The sequence below is a fragment of the Hypomesus nipponensis genome, chromosome 15 (assembly GCF_054491055.1).
Source record: "Hypomesus nipponensis isolate SF chromosome 15, ASM5449105v1, whole genome shotgun sequence".
Lineage (NCBI taxonomy): Eukaryota > Metazoa > Chordata > Actinopteri > Osmeriformes > Osmeridae > Hypomesus > Hypomesus nipponensis.
The window spans coordinates 13,735,496-13,754,597 of NC_140375.1; the positions used below are offsets into that span (position 1 = coordinate 13,735,496).

General features: G+C 39.4%; 2 protein-coding genes across 2 annotated transcripts; one reads left to right on the forward strand and one right to left on the reverse strand.

The window, feature by feature from the left end:
• Nucleotides 1–264: 264 nt before the first annotated feature.
• LOC146257630 (vacuolar protein sorting-associated protein 37D-like) lies at nt 265–1,533 on the reverse strand. Its single transcript, XM_084674773.1, has 4 exons — nt 1,438–1,533; nt 1,119–1,290; nt 889–971; nt 265–750 (listed from the first exon to the last, which is right to left on the reverse strand). The coding sequence occupies exons 1-4, from the start codon at nt 1,531–1,533 to the stop codon at nt 265–267; spliced, it is 837 nt and encodes a 278-aa protein (XP_084530899.1).
• Nucleotides 1,534–3,506: 1,973 nt separating this feature from the next.
• On the forward strand, nt 3,507–6,853 carry camkk1b (calcium/calmodulin-dependent protein kinase kinase 1, alpha b). Its single transcript, XM_084674503.1, has 14 exons — nt 3,507–3,740; nt 3,874–3,921; nt 4,017–4,070; nt 4,231–4,282; nt 4,436–4,569; nt 4,710–4,746; nt 4,856–4,877; nt 5,013–5,101; nt 5,280–5,479; nt 5,674–5,727; nt 5,929–6,002; nt 6,138–6,225; nt 6,364–6,492; nt 6,749–6,853. The coding sequence occupies exons 1-14, from the start codon at nt 3,507–3,509 to the stop codon at nt 6,851–6,853; spliced, it is 1,320 nt and encodes a 439-aa protein (XP_084530629.1).
• The last annotated feature ends 12,249 nt before the right edge of the window (nt 6,854–19,102 follow it).

The window sequence follows — 19,102 nt, forward strand, 5'->3', positions numbered from 1 at the left end:
ATCAGGTGGTGTGAGGAGTTCAAGTTCACCCTGTGACCCACTGCACTTAAACACAGTTGATTCAAGACAGTTCCTCCTGACCTGAGGACACAGAATGAGACTACATGGAGCAAGCCCAACCAAAACCACACAGACCCACCCCCCCCCCCCCAAAAAAAAAAATATATATATATATTGCAGAGTCATGTCAAAGAAAGGGATTTTTCCAACTTTGCAACCATGGGATGCTATTGTTTTCAGAGAAAAACGTTCAATTGTTTCTCTCTAACGTGGTTTCTGCTGCTGATGTCTTGTTGGTAAGTGAAGTTGTTCTAGACGGGAAGGTCTCGCTGGCCACCTAGGCGTCTGTTCATGAACTCTAGGGCGTACATGTTGGGATGTTTGGTGAAAATCCAAGGCCCTAGGCTGCAGAAGTTGAGCATTGTCTACATAGCCACTCAAAGGGGGTAGAAATGGAGGAGGAAATGGAATGGTGGAGTATGGGTGGTAGAAGTTCGGCAGAATAACAAAAGGCACGAGGCTGTAGTGAACACGACAGGTGTCAGGTGGGTTGTGGGGGTAGACCAGAGGGAAACGCTCACTATTGTGAGTCTCAGTAGATATCTGGTGTTCCTTTGGTGTAGGTTCCAGGATGTCCTGGGTCTTCACTGCCTGAACCAGTCGGATGTGATGCAGACATCTGGAGTTCTGAAAGCGCCCTAAGAACTTCTCCACGGACATTCTCCCCTCCACAAATTTCTGAAAGAAAACCTGTTGGTTGAAAATGACATGAATGATCTTTTAGACTATTAACATATAATTATTTGGAATTATAGCGGATTACTGCTACTATAAACGTAAATTCTGTATTTCCTATATACCGGTATATATATTATATATTTTCCTTACCTCACTATGTTCTTCGTTCTGTTCTATCTTTTTAAGGAGCAGCCTGTGAGCCATCTTGAGCATATGACCTTCTAACAAGGCTGCTATTGACAATAACAGAACAGTAGAGTTCAACATCAGGAGGGTAACAATGGGGATTAGGATTGTATGGCACACACGTGCCCATAAATGTGTCAACGTTTATGTACAGTAAGAGTATATAGAGCATCTGTTGTTAGTGTTAATCTTACAAAGTTGGTCTTGCTTGGCTTGAACGCTGATGATCAGTTTTTCCATCTCCAGATGCTTGTTGGCTAATTTAAGTTTTCCTTTTCTGAGTGTTGGCTGATGAGAAAGATTAATTTCGGCCAGTCTACAGTTTGACACAAATATGTCTTCTTTTGTCGACTGAAGTCCCTGAAACTGCACAAGAATTACTTTGACATTATACTTTAATAGTGTTTATTGCTATTCTGTTTTAAACATAGCAGTTTAAGTAAAAACCAAGAAACCACAAAAGGTGATATAAGACTTAGATAGACAGTAGGCTGCATCAAACAAAAAACATACCTTCTTACTTAATTGAATTATACGGCTCAATTTCGGATCATCATTCAGAAGTTGCCGCAATTCAGAAGTCCTCAAACGACTGAAATTGCCGGACATCAATTTTGCATCCCTATTAAAATGCATTACAAGCAGGAACTTAATGCCTTGCCAGTGTATTACATCCGTAAGTCACGTCCAACTTTTGCCCCTAAGGCTGTAGCTACCTGCACTGGGATACCTGTTTGCCCTCAGCGTCACGGAGGTTTGTTACACTCTCATGTTGGCTAGGTTTTTTTTTATAGCGTGTTTCGCTTTTTCGACGTTAGGTGGAGCTCGCCTCTCTTCATGAATTGTAAAAGCGCAGATTAAAGCCTACCCAAGAGACAAAACTTTAACTTTAACTTTAAGTAGGTACTTGCAAAGAAAGAGTACAAACATACCTATGCTATATCAAGGCCTATTGAAGTTGTCAATTAGTCAAATTGTGAAGAAAAATATATGTAAGGTATTTAATCAATCGAAATTTGGTTTAAGTAACCTCCTATTTATTGCGCTAGAGCCTACAGCTAATCGTTTCCGCGAATCGATGTAATTGAATTAGTTGCATGTGATAGCTGATAGGTTACTATAAAACAGCTATGGGCAACATTTGTACCGTATATCACAGTGTACAAGTTTAATAGACTATGAAATAACAAAAACCTTTAGGCTAAGTTATTTAATATAACAGATGTCAATTACATTTAGCAGACGCTCTTATCCAGAGCCATTTACAGTAAGAACAGTGACATTCCCCCCAAGGCAAGTAGGGTGATGTGCCTTTCCCAAGTACACATCGTCATTTAGCATGACCGGGAATCGAACCGGCAACCTTTTGATTAACCCGATTCCCTAACTGCTCAGCCATCTGACTCCAATTAACGCTGTACCATACATATGTCAACTCATCAGTCTATTCTGTAAAATGTATGTTTAAAACTATTGGTTTTTATTAGAATATACGTTTGTTTCTCTATCAGTGTTGTTATGTTGTGTGTAGCTATGTTGCTATTATTTTATGTAAGACTTGAGCCGCTTTAAACCAAGGAGAAGGTCCTGGCATAACCCCACTTAAGACTGGGACATTCCATGAACTTCAACATGAGACACGGCTGCTCCTCACCTCTCCTCCAGAGGTCTCTCCCAGCTTAATGTATTGACTGACCTGAACACTTATCATGTGCTCATGCTCCTGGTCATGACTCCATCCAATCAACTATCATCCCCTGGGCTTGGGAGGAGTCTGTTGGTGTACTGTACTGTAAACACTGATTGCCTGTCTTAGAATGAGCATCAGTTGGCTAAATGTGGACTGAGTTAATCCCTAAGGCTTGGGTGATCTTGTAGTTCCTGGCTCATGAGAGAAAGTCGTGTTCTGAGACACAAAGGATTTTCCCACCTAATGATCAGCAGGAGAGCATGCAGCATAGCCGCACCAGTCACCTGAAGGAAGTCCTAAAGCTATGTGTAAGTAACAACAAATGTACACCACTGTGTATCAATCTTTTTTTATACGTTATTAGTTAGATATTCTACAATGCATCTTTGTTTGTGGCTAGGTTGCAGTGATTTCGGAAGGGATTTGCAGAGAGCAGTGTTGACCTGACAGCTCTACAGGTATGATAGGAGCTCATGTCCCAGTCATTGTCACATCATGAACAGCATTTTGATATCTAAACATTTATTTTCAAGGAGGTCAAATAGTATTGTGTTTTCAGTTGTTTTGGCATCGCACATAGTCAGCCTATCAGCCCACTAAATAAGATGTTCAAATTCTCGCTTCTTTCCCTGTTACATAAGAGGCTATTTAAATCCATGGTCTAAACACTCGTCAGACACTAGTAGCCATTTTCATGTTTAAAACGTATAAAATAAACCTGATCTTACTGTATGCAGAATACTCCCACGGGTACATTTAAAGTGTGGAGGTTTTTGATTCAGCATTGAAAATCTTTCTATCCTTCCAGAATGATTGTGCACCTTTTGAAGCTGTCTGTACGCTTCCCTCAGTGACATCCCTCTACTGTTGCTTCCATTGATCTGGGACGACAATGAGTGCTGACAGTGACCCTGACCATGCAGAGCTGGCTGATATGGTGGCGGCCATCAATGTGACACCCAGCCAGTTGACCACGCATAACGGCTTCAGGTCCAACCCAGGCAGGAACCCTCCTCAGCGACTCCGCCTTTCAGACAGGAAGCTGTCACTGCAGGAGCGGGGGACCAGCCGTGTGGCACGCCAGCCCACCATCGAGTCCAAGCGTGTGTCGATCTCTGATTCAGAGGTCAATGTCTAGATAGCATGCCCTCATATGTGTGTCTGATTCACACATATCTGGTGGAAACACACATTTTGTTTTGACAAAAAGACAGTGTATCTTTGAGTTTAATTCATTTAACAACCTTCTTTTTTCCTAGGATTGTATCCAACTCAACCAGTATAAGCTGCAGGACGAGATTGGAAAGGTAAAATATTTGTTTTAAGTTCATCAAAGATAACTTGCTATACTTTAAGTGTTGTGTCTGAGACTGTCCTTTGTAATGATTTCTTTACATTACAGGGATCTTATGGGGTGGTGAAACTAGCTTACAATGAGCATGATGAGCAGTACTATGTAAGCTGCTTTCCATCTTTCTGTTAGATCAGAAACGCATTGAAGCATCTTTATTATCTTGCTCATTCTCAATATATGTGACTGTCACAACTACTGGTTTTCTGCCAGTAGTTCATGTTTTGTTTCATCTCTTCTGAGTCTCTTTTGTCTTGTTCTTTAGGCGATGAAAGTAGTGTCTAAAAAGAAGCTGATGAAGCAGTGCGGATTTCCTCGTAGGTGACGCTGATCTCTTGTACTGTCTCAAGTTGTTTGTTCTTTATCATGGAATCTCACACACTTGTGCATGTGTGAGCGTGTGTGTGTGTGTACGTGTGTGTGTGTGTGTGTGTGTGCGTGCGTGTGTGTGTGTGTGTGATTTCCCCCAGGCCGTCCTCCGCCTCGGGGACCCAGCCAGGAGCAAGGACAGTCACCAATACCGCTAGGACCTCTGGACAGAGTCTACCAGGAGATTGCTATTCTGAAGAAACTGGACCACCTTAATGTTGTCAAACTGGTCGAGGTATGTCTTTACATTGACTTTATATAATCATTGAAACTAATACGGCAGTACTGGATGAAATATTGTTTTAGCATGGTGATTTGATTTGGTTCAGCAATTGAATGTGATGTTGAAAACTGACTTTGACTGTTTTACTTTAGGTGCTTGACGATCCTTCAGAAGACAAGCTCCATATGGGTAAGTCATCACTTTCATGTTTCATATACTGTAGTGTTGATATGATGCTGCTGACTAAGGTTTACGCTGAATCACTCTGATCATCCTTATCTATGTGTTGACTGTCTAGCCTTCGAGCTGATGCCAAAAGGGTAAATGTGTATTTGTTCATTAAAATGAAACCATACTGTCTTTGGCTACTTGCTCTTAGGTTAAGTATTTCATTGAGAATTTTGTTAGTATGGGACCTTTAGCCATTTTTTTTCCCTGTTTGCTGTGTATCCCAGGCCAGTCATGGAGGTGCCTACAGACACTGTGTTTACAGAGGAACAGGCTCGCTTCTATTTCAGAGACATCATCCTGGGCATTGAATACTGTGAGTCTTATCGAAATGTTATTATCTACTCAATGATACCCTCCACACACTAGCTTTCTTCCTCATTTCTCATTTCTGCTCCTCCTTTCCCTGATCCTCCCCTTCCTGGTCCTCTCCTCCATCCTCCTCTTCCTTCACCTCCTCTCCCTGCTCCTCCCCTCCATGCTCTTCTCCTCAGTGCACTACCAGAAGATCATCCACCGAGATATTAAGCCCTCAAACCTGCTTCTGGGAGATGACGGGCACGTGAAGATAGCAGACTTTGGTGTGAGTAACGAGTTTGTGGGGAATGATGCCCTGCTGTCCAGCACTGCAGGGACCCCAGCTTTCATGGCCCCTGAGATGATGTCAGAGAGCGAGCAGAGCTTTACCGGCAAGGTGAGACATTGGCCTTCCTGTTTACATTTGAATGAGAAAATATATGATGATTATTCTTATAGACTTTTTATGTTTTAATCTTATTTGATCTTATACCTAATCTGGTTCTTATGCTTCTGTATTAAAACTGAGTGTCAAATACATTTTTCAGTGAATGATTTCTGCCTAACAAAACAAATACTTGTGTTCACCAGGCTTTAGATGTGTGGGCGATGGGAATTACGCTGTACTGCTTTGTTTATGGCAAGGTCAGCCCTCCTATGACCTTGTGTGTTTTACAGAAAAATACACCAAACTCTGTCTTAGTTCATCTATCTCTATTGGTTTCTTATTTGAATTAGTACACTTTCTTGATTAATACAGCTGCGGTCTTACACTATATTTACAGCTGCTATGCCTGTACAGGTTTGTATTAATAGTTTTTTATTTTCTTGGTCAAAATTTGCCAGGTCCCTTTCTGTGATGATTACATACTTGCTCTGCACGCCAAAATCAAGAATGCTCCTGTAGTGTTCCCAGAGACGTAAGCTCCACTCAACAAAACATCAACATATCAGCTGTCACTGTAACCTCACGTACCTTTGTCAGTGAATTGTAGTTTAATGGATAGAAGCTTAGCTCTGGTTGTCGTTATTAATCTAAATGAATGGTGTCTAAGGCCTGTGTCATCTGAGGACCTAAAGGAGCTGATCTCCAGGATGCTCGATAAAAATGCAGAAACAAGGGTCAGCATCCCTGAAATCAAGGTGAGAGAAAAACAGACAACTAAGATGGCCTGTTATGTGCTACCAATGATCCAGAATGATCCAGAGTGTTGTTAGTGAGGTTGTGTTTAGGTTTCCAGGGTAGTCTGAGTTGTGTGGTGTGTGTTGTGTCTCTGGCAGCTCCACAGGTGGGTGACGGAGAATGGTGCTTCCCCCCTGCCCCTGGAGGAGGAGCACTGCACTGTGATCGAGGTCACAGAGGAGGAGATCAAGAACTCTGTCAAACTCATCCCTAGTCTGTCTGCAGTGGTGAGCCAGCTGATAGCTCTATCAAGTGCAATACAAGTGCAGGGAGTGTGCCAAAATGACGTTGTGTCCTTGGGCAAGACACTTCACCCGCTCTGGATAAGAGCGTCTGCTAAATGACTCAATTTCTCTCTGTTTCGCTCTGTGTTTGAGCTAGCTAAAGTTAGGTTTGTCGGCTGGGTCTGTCGGCCAGGTTTGTCCGGCTGTTATTGGAAAGCCTCGAGTCGCTACTAGCCTTTACCACCTTTGCCCACTGCAGATCCTGGTCAAGTCCATGCTGAGGAAACGTTCCTTCGGAAACCCCTTCGAGGGCAGTAGGAGGGCGGTCAGGTCCATGTCTGCTCCTGGAGGCCTCATTACGTAAGCACTTTCCAAATCCTCAACAGGGAAACATATTAGAGCTGCCAACATCAGGATTAGGTCTCAGACAAGACAAAATAATCCACACTCACACACAGACATAGAGTCATCATAGAGCCATTACCACCGAGGTCACCATTTCTGACGGCCGTCAGAATGTGTGACCCACAAATAAATATGTTTTAAGAATGTGTGTTCCCACTGTAACTGCTTCCTAAAGGTATTACAATTTCGAAAGATCGTTTGGGTTAGTTATTTCATCGATTCACACTAATCTTGAGCCGTTGTTTCTGATTTAGAGTCATCATAGAGCCATTACCACCGAGGTCACCATTTCTGACGGCCGTCAGAATGTGTGACCTACAAAAAAATAAAACGATTTTTTAAGAATGTGTGTTCCCTCCGTAACTGCTTCCCAAATGTATTAACTTCGAAAGATGGTTAAGTGTTGTTATTTCCACAATTTAACACTCATCATGATCCATGTTTTCTGATTTAGAGTCATCATAGAGCCATTACCACCGAGGTCACCATTTCTGACGGCCGTCAGAATGTTTGACCCACCAAAAAAATTAAAAATAAATTTAAGAATGTGTGTTCCCTCCGTAACTGCTTCCCAAAAGTATTAAAACTTCGAAAGATGTTGGGGTGGTTAGTTCATTAGTTCACACTAATCTGGAGAAATTGTTTCCGATTTAGAGTCATCAGAGAGCCATTACCACATAGGTCACCATTTCTGACGGCCGTCAGAATGTGTGACCCACCAAAAAATAAAACGATTTTTTAAGAATGTCTGTTCCCTCCGTAACTGCTTCCCAAATGTATTAACTTCAAAAGATGGCTTGGGGTACTTAGTTCATTAATTCACAGTAATCTGGAGAAATTGTTTCCGATTTAGAGTCATCATAGAGCCATTACCACATAGGTCACCATTTCTGACGGCCGTCAGAATGTGTGACCCACCCCAAAAATAAAAATAAAAAGTAAGAATGTGTGTTCCCTCCGTAACTGCTTCCCAAAAGTATTGAAACCTCGAAAGATGCGGGTAGTTAGTTCATGAATTCACACTAATCTGGAGAAATTGTTTCCAATTTAGAGTCATCATAAAGCCATTACCACATAGGTCACCATTTCTGACGGCTTTCAGAATGTGTGACCCACCAAAAAAATAAAACGATTTTGTAAGAATGTGTGTTCCCTCCGTAACTAATTCCCAAATGTATTAATACTTCGAAAGATGGTTTGGGGTTGTTATTTTATCAATTTAACACTATTCTGGAGCCATGTTTCCAATTTAGAGTCATCATAGAGCCATTACCACATAGGTCACCATTTCTGACGGCTGTCAGAATGTGTGACCCACAAATAAATATGTTTTAAGAATGTGTGTTCCCACTGTAACTGCTTCCTAAACGTATTACAATTTCGAAAGATCGTTTGGGTTAGTTATTTCATTGATTCACACTAATCTGGAGCCGTTGTTTCTGATTTAGAGTCATCATAGAGCCATTACCACATAGGTCACCATTTCTGACGGCTGTCAGACTGTGTGACCCACCCAAAAAATGAAACGATTTTGTAAGAATGTGTGTTCCCTCCGTAACTGTTTCCCAAAAGTATTAAAATTTCGAAAGATGGCTTGGGGTAGATAATTCATTAATTCACACTAATCTGGAGAAATTGTTTCCGATTTAGAGTCATCATAGAGCCATTACCACATAGGTCACCATTTCTGACGGCCGTCAGAATGTGTGAACCACCAAAAAAATTAAACGATTTTGTAAGAATGTGTGTTCCCTCAGTAGCTAATTCCCAAATGTATTAATACTTCGAAAGATGGTTTGGGGTTGTTATTTTATCAATTTAACACTCATCTGGAGCCATGTTTTCCGATTTAGAGTCATCATAGAGCGATTACCACATAGGTCACCATTTCTGACGGCCGTCAGAATGTGTGACCCACCCAAAAAATACAACGATTTTGTAAGAATGTGTGTTCCCTCAGTAGCTAATTCCCAAATGTATTAATACTTCGAAAGATGGTTTTGGGTTGTTATTTTATCAATTTAACACTAATCTGGAGCCATTTTTCCGATTTAGAGTCATCATAGAGCCATTACCACATATAGGTCACCATTTCTGACGGCCGTCAGAATGTGTGACCCACCCAAAAAATTTAACGATTATTTAAGAATGTTTGTTCCCTCCGTAACTGATTCCCAAATGTATTAACTTTGAAAAAGGGTTAAGGGTTGTTATTTCAACAATTTAATACTCATCTGGAACCATGTTTTCCGATTTAGAGTCATCATAAAGCCTTTACCACATAGGTCACCATTTCTGACGGCCGTCAGAATGTGTGACCCACCCCCAAAAAAACGATTATTTAAGAATGTTTGTTCCCTCCGTAACTGCTTCCCAAATGTATTAACTTCGAAAGAGGGTTAAGGGTTGTTATTTAAACAATTTAACACTCATCTGGAGCCATGTTTTCCGATTTAGAGTCATCATAGAGCCATTACCACATATAGGTCACCATTTTTGACGGCCGTCAGAATGTGTGACCCACCCAAAAAATTAAACGATTATTTAAGAATGTTTGTTCCCTCCGTAACTGCTTCCCAAATGTATTAACTTTGAAAGAGGGTTAAGGGTTGTTATTTCAACAATTTAATACTCATCTGGAACCATGTTTTCCGATTTAGAGTCATCATAAAGCCTTTACCACATAGGTCACCATTTCTGACCGCCGTCAGAATGTGTGACCCACCCCAAAAATAAAACGATTATTTAAGAATGTTTGTTCCCTCCGTAACTGCTTCCCAAATGTATTAACTTCGAAAGAGGGTTAAGGGTTGTTATTTCAACAATTTAACAGTCATCTGGAGCCATGTTTTCCGATTTAGAGTCATCATAGAGCCATTACCACATAGGTCACCATTTCTGACGGCCGTCAGAATGTGTGACCCACCAAAAAAATGAAACGATTTTGTAAGAATGTGTGTTCCCTCAGTAGCTAATTCCCAAATGTATTAATACTTCGAAAGATGGTTTGGGGTTGTTATTTTATCAATTTAACACTCATCTGGAGCCATGTTTTCCGATTTAGAGTCATCATAGAGCCATTACCACATATAGGTCACCATTTCTGACGGCCGTCAGAATGTGTGACCCACCCAAAAAATTAAACGATTATTTAAGAATGTTTGTTCCCTCCGTAACTGATTCCCAAATGTATTAACTTTGAAAGAGGGTTAAGGGTTGTTATTTCAAAAATTTAATACTCATCTGGAACCATGTTTTCCGATTTAGAGTCATCATAAAGCCTTTACCACATAGGTCACCATTTCTGACGGCTGTTAGAATGTGTGACCCACCCAAAAAATAAAACGATTATTTAAGAATGTTTGTTCCCTCCGTAACTGCTTCCCAAATGTATTAACTTCGAAAGAGGGTTAAGGGTTGTTATTTCAACAATTTAACAGTCATCTGGAGCCATGTTTTCCGATTTAGAGTCATCATAGAGCCATTACCACATAGGTCACCATTTCTGACGGCCGTCAGAATGTGTGACCCACCAAAAAAATGAAACGATTTTGTAAGAATGTGTGTTCCCTCAGTAGCTAATTCCCAAATGTATTAATACTTCGAAAGATGGTTTGGGGTTGTTATTTTATCAATTTAACACTCATCTGGAGCCATGTTTTCCGATTTAGAGTCATCATAGAGCCATTACCACATAGGTCACCATTTCTGACGGCCGTCAGAATGTGTGACCCACCAAAAAAATGAAACGATTTTGTAAGAATGTGTGTTCCCTCAGTAGCTAATTCCCAAATGTATTAATACTTCGAAAGATGGTTTGGGGTTGTTATTTTATCAATTTAACACTCATCTGGAGCCATGTTTTCCGATTTAGAGTCATCATAGAGCCATTACCACATAGGTCACCATTTCTGACGGCCGTCAGAATGTGTGACCCACCCAAAAAATTAAACGATTATTTAAGAATGTTTGTTCCCTCCGTAACTGCTTCCCAAATGTATTAACTTTGAAAGAGGGTTAAGGGTTGTTATTTCAACAATTTAATACACATCTGGAACCATGTTTTCCGATTTAGAGTCATCATAAAGCCTTTACCACATACGTCACCATTTCTGACGGCTGTTATAATGTGTGACCCACCCAAAAAATAAAACGATTATTTAAGAATGTTTGTTCCCTCCGTAACTGCTTCCCAAATGTATTAACTTCGAAAGAGGGTTAAGGGTTGTTATTTCAACAATTTAACACTATTCTGGAGCCTTTTTTTCCGATTTAGAGTCATCATAGAGCCATTACCGCATAGGTCACCATTTCTGACGGCCGTCAGAATGTGTGACCCACCAAAAAAATTAAACGATTATTTAAGAATGTTTGTTCCCTCCGTAACTGCTTCCCAAATGTATTAACTTCGAAAGAGGGTTAAGTGTTCTTATTTCAACAATTTAACACTCATCTGGAGCCATGTTTTCCGATTTAGAGTCATCATAGAGCCGTTACCACATAGGTCACCATTTCTGACGGCCGTCAGAATGTGTGACCCACCCAAAAAATAAAACGATTTTGTAAGAACGTGTGTTCCCTCAGTAGCTAATTCCCAAATGTATTAATACTTCGAAAGATGGTTTGGGGTTGTTATTTTATCAATTTAACACTCATCTGGAGCCATGTTTTCCGATTTAGAGTCATCATAGAGCCATTACCACATAGGTCACCATTTCTGACGGCCGTCAGAATGTGTGACCCACCCAAAAAATAAAACGATTTTGTAAGAATGTTTGTTCCCTCCGTAACTGATTCCCAAATGTATTAATACTTCGAAAGATGGTTTGGGGTTGTTATTTTATCAATTTAACACTCATATGGAGCCATTTTTCCAATTTAGAGTCATCATAGAGCCATTACCACATAGGTCACCATTTCTGACGGCCGTCAGAATGTGTGACCCACCCAAAAAATAAAACGATTTTGTAAGAATGTGTGTTCCCTCAGTAACTAATTCCCAAATGTATTAATACTTCGAAAGATGGTTTGGGGTTTTTTATTTTATCAATTTAACACTATTCTGGAGCCGTTTTCCCCATTTAGAGTCATCATAGAGCCATTACCACATAGGTCACCATTTCTGACGGCTGTCAGAATGTGTGACCCACCCAAAAAATTAAACGATTTTGTAAGAATGTGTGTTCCCTCCGTAACTGATTCCCAAATGTATTAATACTTCGAAAGATTGTTTGGGGTTGTTATTTTATCAATTTAACACTATTCTGGAGCCTTTTTTTCCGATTTAGAGTCATCATAGAGCCATTACCGCATAGGTCACCATTTCTGACGGCCGTCAGAATGTGTGACCCACCAAAAAAATTAAACGATTATTTAAGAATGTTTGTTCCCTCCGTAACTGATTCCCAAATGTATTAATACTTCGAAAGATGGTTTGGGGTTGTTATTTTATCAATTTAACACTCATCTGGAGCCATGTTTTCCGATTTAGAGTCATCATAGAGCGATTACCACATAGGTCACCATTTCTGACGGCCGTCAGAATGTGTGACCCACCCAAAAAATAAAACGATTTTGTAAGAATGTGTGTTCCCTCAGTAGCTAATTCCCAAATGTATTAATACTTCGAAAGATGGTTTGGGGTTGTTATTTTATCAATTTAACACTAATCTGGAGCCTTTTTTCTGATTTAGAATCATCATAGAGCCATTACCGCATATAGGTCACCATTTCTGACGGCCGTCAGAATGTGTGACCCACCAAAAAAATAAAACGATTATTTAAGAATGTTTGTTCCCTCCGTAACTGCTTCCCAAATGTATTAACATCGAAAGAGGGTTAAGGGTTCTTATTTCAACAATTTAACACTCATCTGGAGCCATGTTTTCCGATTTAGAGTCATCATAGAGCCGTTACCACATAGGTCACCATTTCTGACGGCCGTCAGAATGTGTGACCCACCCAAAAAATAAAACGATTTTGTAAGAACGTGTGTTCCCTCAGTAGCTAATTCCCAAATGTATTAATACTTCGAAAGATGGTTTGGGGTTGTTATTTTATCAATTTAACACTCATCTGGAGCCATGTTTTCCGATTTAGAGTCATCATAGAGCCATTACCACATAGGTCACCATTTCTGACGGCCGTCAGAATGTGTGACCCACCCAAAAAATAAAACGATTTTGTAAGAATGTTTGTTCCCTCCGTAACTGATTCCCAAATGTATTAATACTTCGAAAGATGGTTTGGGGTTGTTATTTTATCAATCTAACACTCATATGGAGCCATTTTTCCAATTTAGAGTCATCATAGAGCCATTACCACATAGGTCACCATTTCTGACGGCCGTCAGAATGTGTGACCCACCCAAAAAATAAAACGATTTTGTAAGAATGTGTGTTCCCTCAGTAACTAATTCCCAAATGTATTAATACTTCGAAAGATGGTTTGGGGTTTTTTATTTTATCAATTTAACACTATTCTGGAGCCGTTTTCCCCATTTAGAGTCATCATAGAGCCATTACCACATAGGTCACCATTTCTGACGGCTGTCAGAATGTGTGACCCACCCAAAAAATTAAACGATTTTGTAAGAATGTGTGTTCCCTCCGTAACTGATTCCCAAATGTATTAATACTTCGAAAGATTGTTTGGGGTTGTTATTTTATCAATTTAACACTATTCTGGAGCCTTTTTTTCCGATTTAGAGTCATCATAGAGCCATTACCGCATAGGTCACCATTTCTGACGGCCGTCAGAATGTGTGACCCACCAAAAAAATTAAACGATTATTTAAGAATGTTTGTTCCCTCCGTAACTGATTCCCAAATGTATTAATACTTCGAAAGATGGTTTGGGGTTGTTATTTTATCAATTTAACACTCATATGGAGCCATTTTTCCAATTTAGAGTCATCATAGAGCCATTACCACATAGGTCACCATTTCTGACGGCCGTCAGAATGTGTGACCCACCCAAAAAATAAAACGATTTTGTAAGAATGTGTGTTCCCTCAGTAACTAATTCCCAAATGTATTAATACTTCGAAAGATGGTTTGGGGTTTTTTATTTTATCAATTTAACACTATTCTGGAGCCGTTTTCCCCATTTAGAGTCATCATAGAGCCATTACCACATAGGTCACCATTTCTGACGGCTGTCAGAATGTGTGACCCACCCAAAAAATTAAACGATTTTGTAAGAATGTGTGTTCCCTCCGTAACTGATTCCCAAATGTATTAATACTTCGAAAGATTGTTTGGGGTTGTTATTTTATCAATTTAACACTCATATGGAGCCATTTTTCCAATTTAGAGTCATCATAGAGCCATTACCACATAGGTCACCATTTCTGACGGCCGTCAGAATGTGTGACCCACCCAAAAAATAAAACGATTTTGTAAGAATGTGTGTTCCCTCAGTAACTAATTCCCAAATGTATTAATACTTCGAAAGATGGTTTGGGGTATTTTATTTTATCAATTTAACACTATTCTGGAGCCGTTTTCCCCATTTAGAGTCATCATAGAGCCATTACCACATAGGTCACCATTTCTGACGGCTGTCAGAATGTGTGACCCACCCAAAAAATTAAACGATTTTGTAAGAATGTGTGTTCCCTCCGTAACTGATTCCCAAATGTATTAATACTTCGAAAGATTGTTTGGGGTTGTTATTTTATCAATTTAACACTATTCTGGAGCCTTTTTTTCCGATTTAGAGTCATCATAGAGCCATTACCTTATAGGTCACCATTTCTGACGGCCGTCAGAATGTGTGATCCACCAAAAAAATTAAACGATTATTTAAGAATGTTTGTTCCCTCCGTAACTGATTCCCAAATGTATTAATACTTCAAAAGATGGTTTGGGGTTGTTATTTTATCAATTTAACACTATTCAGGAGCTATGTTTCCAATTTAGAGTCATCATAGAGCCATTACCACATAGGTCACCATTTCTGACGGCTGTCAGACTGTGTGACCCACCCAAAAAATAAAACGATTTTGTAAGAATGTGTGTTCCCTCCGTAACTGTTTCCCAAAAGTATTAAAATTTCGAAAGATGGCTTGGGGTAGATAATTCATTAATTCACACTAATCTGGAGAAATTGTTTCCGATTTAGAGTCATCATAGAGCCATTACCACATAGGTCACCATTTCTGACGGCCGTCAGAATGTGTGACCCACCAAAAAAATAAAACAATTATTTAAGAATGTGTGTTCCCTCAGTAGCTAATTCCCAAATGTATTAATACTTCGAAAGATGGTTTGGGGTTGTTATTTTATCAATTTAACACTCATCTGGAGCCATGTTTTCCGATTTAGAGTCATCATAGAGCGATTACCACATAGGTTACCATTTCTGACGGCCGTCAGAATGTGTGACCCACCCAAAAAATAAAACGATTTTGTAAGAATGTGTGTTCCCTCAGTAGCTAATTCCCAAATGTATTAATACTTCGAAAGATGGTTTGGGGTTGTTATTTTATCAATTTAACACTAATCTGGAGCCTTTTTTCTGATTTAGAATCATCATAGAGCCATTACCACATATAGGTCACCATTTCTGACGGCCGTCAGAATGTGTGACCCACCAAAAAAATAAAACGATTATTTAAGAATGTTTGTTCCCTCCGTAACTGCTTCCCAAATGTATTAACTTCGAAAGAGGGTTAAGGGTTGTTATTTCAACAATTTAACACTCATCTGGAGCCATGTTTTCCGATTTAGAGTCATCATAGAGCCATTACCACATAGGTCACCATTTCTGACGGCCGTCAGAATGTGTGACCCACCAAAAAAATAAAACGATTTTGTAAGAATGTTTGTTCCCTCCGTAACTGATTCCCAAATGTATTAATACTTCGAAAGATGGTATGGGGTTGTTTTTTTATCAATTTAACACTCATATGGAGCCATTTTTCCAATTTAGAGTCATCATAGAGCCATTACCACATAGGTCACCATTTCTGACGGCCGTCAGAATGTGTGACCCACCCAACAAAATAAAACGATTTTGTGAGAATGTGTGTTCCCTCAGTAACTGATTCCCAAATGTATTAATACTTCGAAAGATTGTTTGGGGTTGTTATTTTATCAATTTAACACTATTCTGGAGCCTTTTTCCGATTTAGAGTCATCATAGAGCCATTACCGCATAGGTCACCATTTCTGACGGCCGTCAGAATGTGTGACCCACCAAAAAAATTAAACGATTATTTAAGAACGTTTGTTCCCTCCGTAACATCTTCCCAAATGTATTAACTGTGAAAGAGGGTTAAGGGTTGTTATTTCAACAATTTAATACTCATCTGGAACCATGTTTTCCGATTTAGAGTCATCATAAAGCCATTACCAAATAGGTCACCATTTCTGACGGCCGTCAGAATGTGTGACCCACCCAAAAAATAAAACGATTTTGTAAGAATGTGTGTTCCCTCAGTAACTTATTCCCAAATGTATTAATACTTCGAAAGATGGTTTGGGGTTGTTATTTTATCAATTTAACACTATTCAGGAGCTATGTTTCCAATTTAGAGTCATCATAGAGCCATTACCACATAGGTCACCATTTCTGACGGCCGTCAGAATGTGTGACCCACCCAAAAAATAAAACGATTTTGTAAGAATGTGTGTTCCCTCACTAACTTATTCCCAAATGTATTAATACTTCGAAAGATGGTTTGGGGTTGTTATTTTATCAATTTAACACTATTCTGGAGCCATTTTCCCCATTTAGAGTCATCATAGAGCCATTACCGCATAGGTCACCATTTCTGACGGCCGTCAGAATGTGTGACCCACCAAAAAAATTAAACGATTATTTAAGAATGTTTGTTCCCTCCGTAACTGATTCCCAAATGTATTCATACTTCGAAAGATGGTTTGGGGTTGTTATTTTATCAATTTAACACTCATATGGAGCCATTTTTCCAATTTAGAGTCATCATAGAGCCATTACCACATAGGTCACCATTTCTGACGGCCGTCAGAATGTGTGACCCACCCAAAAAATAAAACGATTTTGTAAGAATGTGTGTTCCCTCAGTAACTAATTCCCAAATGTATTAATACTTCGAAAGATGGTTTGGGGTTTTTTATTTTATCAATTTAACACTATTCTGGAGCCGTTTTCCCCATTTAGAGTCATCATAGAGCCATTACCACATAGGTCACCATTTCTGACGGCTGTCAGAATGTGTGACCCACCCAAAAAATTAAACGATTTTGTAAGAATGTGTGTTCCCTCCGTAACTGATTCCCAAATGTATTAATACTTCGAAAGATTGTTTGGGGTTGTTATTTTATCAATTTAACACTCATATGGAGCCATTTTTCCAATTTAGAGTCATCATAGAGCCATTACCACATAGGTCACCATTTCTGACGGCCGTCAGAATGTGTGACCCACCCAAAAAATAAAACGATTTTGTAAGAATGTGTGTTCCCTCAGTAACTAATTCCCAAATGTATTAATACTTCGAAAGATGGTTTGGGGTTTTTTATTTTATCAATTTAACACTATTCTGGAGCCGTTTTCCCCATTTAGAGTCATCATAGAGCCATTACCACATAGGTCACCATTTCTGACGGCTGTCAGAATGTGTGACCCACCCAAAAAATTAAACGATTTTGTAAGAATGTGTGTTCCCTCCGTAACTGATTCCCAAATGTATTAATACTTCGAAAGATTGTTTGGGGTTGTTATTTTATCAATTTAACACTATTCTGGAGCCTTTTTTTCCGATTTAGAGTCATCATAGAGCCATTACCGCATAGGTCACCATTTCTGACGGCCGTCAGAATGTGTGACCCACCAAAAAAATTAAACGATTATTTAAGAATGTTTGTTCCCTCCGTAACTGATTCCCAAATGTATTAATACTTCGAAAGATGGTTTGGGGTTGTTATTTTATCAATTTAACACTCATATGGAGCCATTTTTCCAATTTAGAGTCATCATAGAGCCATTACCACATAGGTCACCATTTCTGACGGCCGTCAGAATGTGTGACCCACCCAAAAAATAAAACGATTTTGTAAGAATGTGTGTTCCCTCAGTAACTAATTCCCAAATGTATTAATACTTCGAAAGATGGTTTGGGGTTTTTTATTTTATCAATTTAACACTATTCTGGAGCCGTTTTCCCCATTTAGAGTCATCATAGAGCCATTACCACATAGGTCACCATTTCTGACGGCTGTCAGAATGTGTGACCCACCCAAAAAATTAAACGATTTTGTAAGAATGTGTGTTCCCTCCGTAACTGATTCCCAAATGTATTAATACTTCGACAGATTGTTTGGGGTTGTTATTTTATCAATTTAACACTATTCTGGAGTCTTTTTTTCCGATTTAGAGTCATCATAGAGCCATTACCGCATAGGTCACCATTTCTGACGGCCGTCAGAATGTGTGACCCACCAAAAAAATTAAACGATTATTTAAGAACGTTTGTTCCCTCCGTAACTGCTTCCCAAATGTATTAACTGTGAAAGAGGGTTAAGGGTTGTTATTTCAACAATTTAATACTCATCTGGAACCATGTTTTCCGATTTAGAGTCATCATAAAGCCATTACCAAATAGGTCACCATTTCTGACGGTCGTCAGAATGTGTGACCCACCCAAAAAATAAAACGATTTTGTAAGAATGTGTGTTCCCTCAGTAACTTATTCCCAAATGTATTAATACTTCGAAAGATGGTTTGGGGTTGTTATTTTATCAATTTAACACTATTCAGGAGCTATGTTTCCAATTTAGAGTCATCATAGAGCCATTACCACATAGGTCACCATTTCTGACGGCTGTCAGACTGTGTGACCCACCCAAAAAATAAAACGATTTTGTAAGAATGTGTGTTCCCTCCGTAACTGTTTCCCAAAAGTATTAAAATTTCGAAAGATGGCTTGGGGTAGATAATTCATTAATTCACACTAATCTGGAGAAATTGTTTCCGATTTAGAGTCATCATAGAGCCATTACCACATAGGTCACCATTTCTGACGGCCGTCAGAATGTGTGACCCACCCAAAAAATAAAACAATTATTTAAGAATGTGTGTTCCCTCAGTAGCTAATTCCCAAATGTATTAATACTTCGAAAGATGGTTTGGGGTTGTTATTTTATCAATTTAACACTATTCAGGAGCTATGTTTCCAATTTAGAGTCATCATAGAGCCATTACCACATAGGTCACCATTTCT

What these genes read in the sequence shown, in the direction of transcription:
- LOC146257630 (XM_084674773.1), bottom strand. Translation starts at nt 1,533, where the DNA reads ATGTCCGGCAATTTCAGTCGTTTGAGGACTTCTGAATTGCGGCAACTT. An exon ending in AGCCAAGCAAGACCAACTTT is followed by an intron (nt 972 to 1,118) that starts GTAAGATTAACA and finishes TATTGTCAATAG; the next exon opens with CAGCCTTGTTAGAAGGTCAT. An exon ending in AGAACGAAGAACATAGTGAG is followed by an intron (nt 751 to 888) that starts GTAAGGAAAATA and finishes TTCAACCAACAG; the next exon opens with GTTTTCTTTCAGAAATTTGT.
- camkk1b (XM_084674503.1), top strand. Translation starts at nt 3,507, where the DNA reads ATGAGTGCTGACAGTGACCCTGACCATGCAGAGCTGGCTGATATGGTG. An exon ending in TGTCGATCTCTGATTCAGAG is followed by an intron (nt 3,741 to 3,873) that starts GTCAATGTCTAG and finishes CTTTTTTCCTAG; the next exon opens with GATTGTATCCAACTCAACCA. An exon ending in AGCATGATGAGCAGTACTAT is followed by an intron (nt 4,071 to 4,230) that starts GTAAGCTGCTTT and finishes CTTGTTCTTTAG; the next exon opens with GCGATGAAAGTAGTGTCTAA.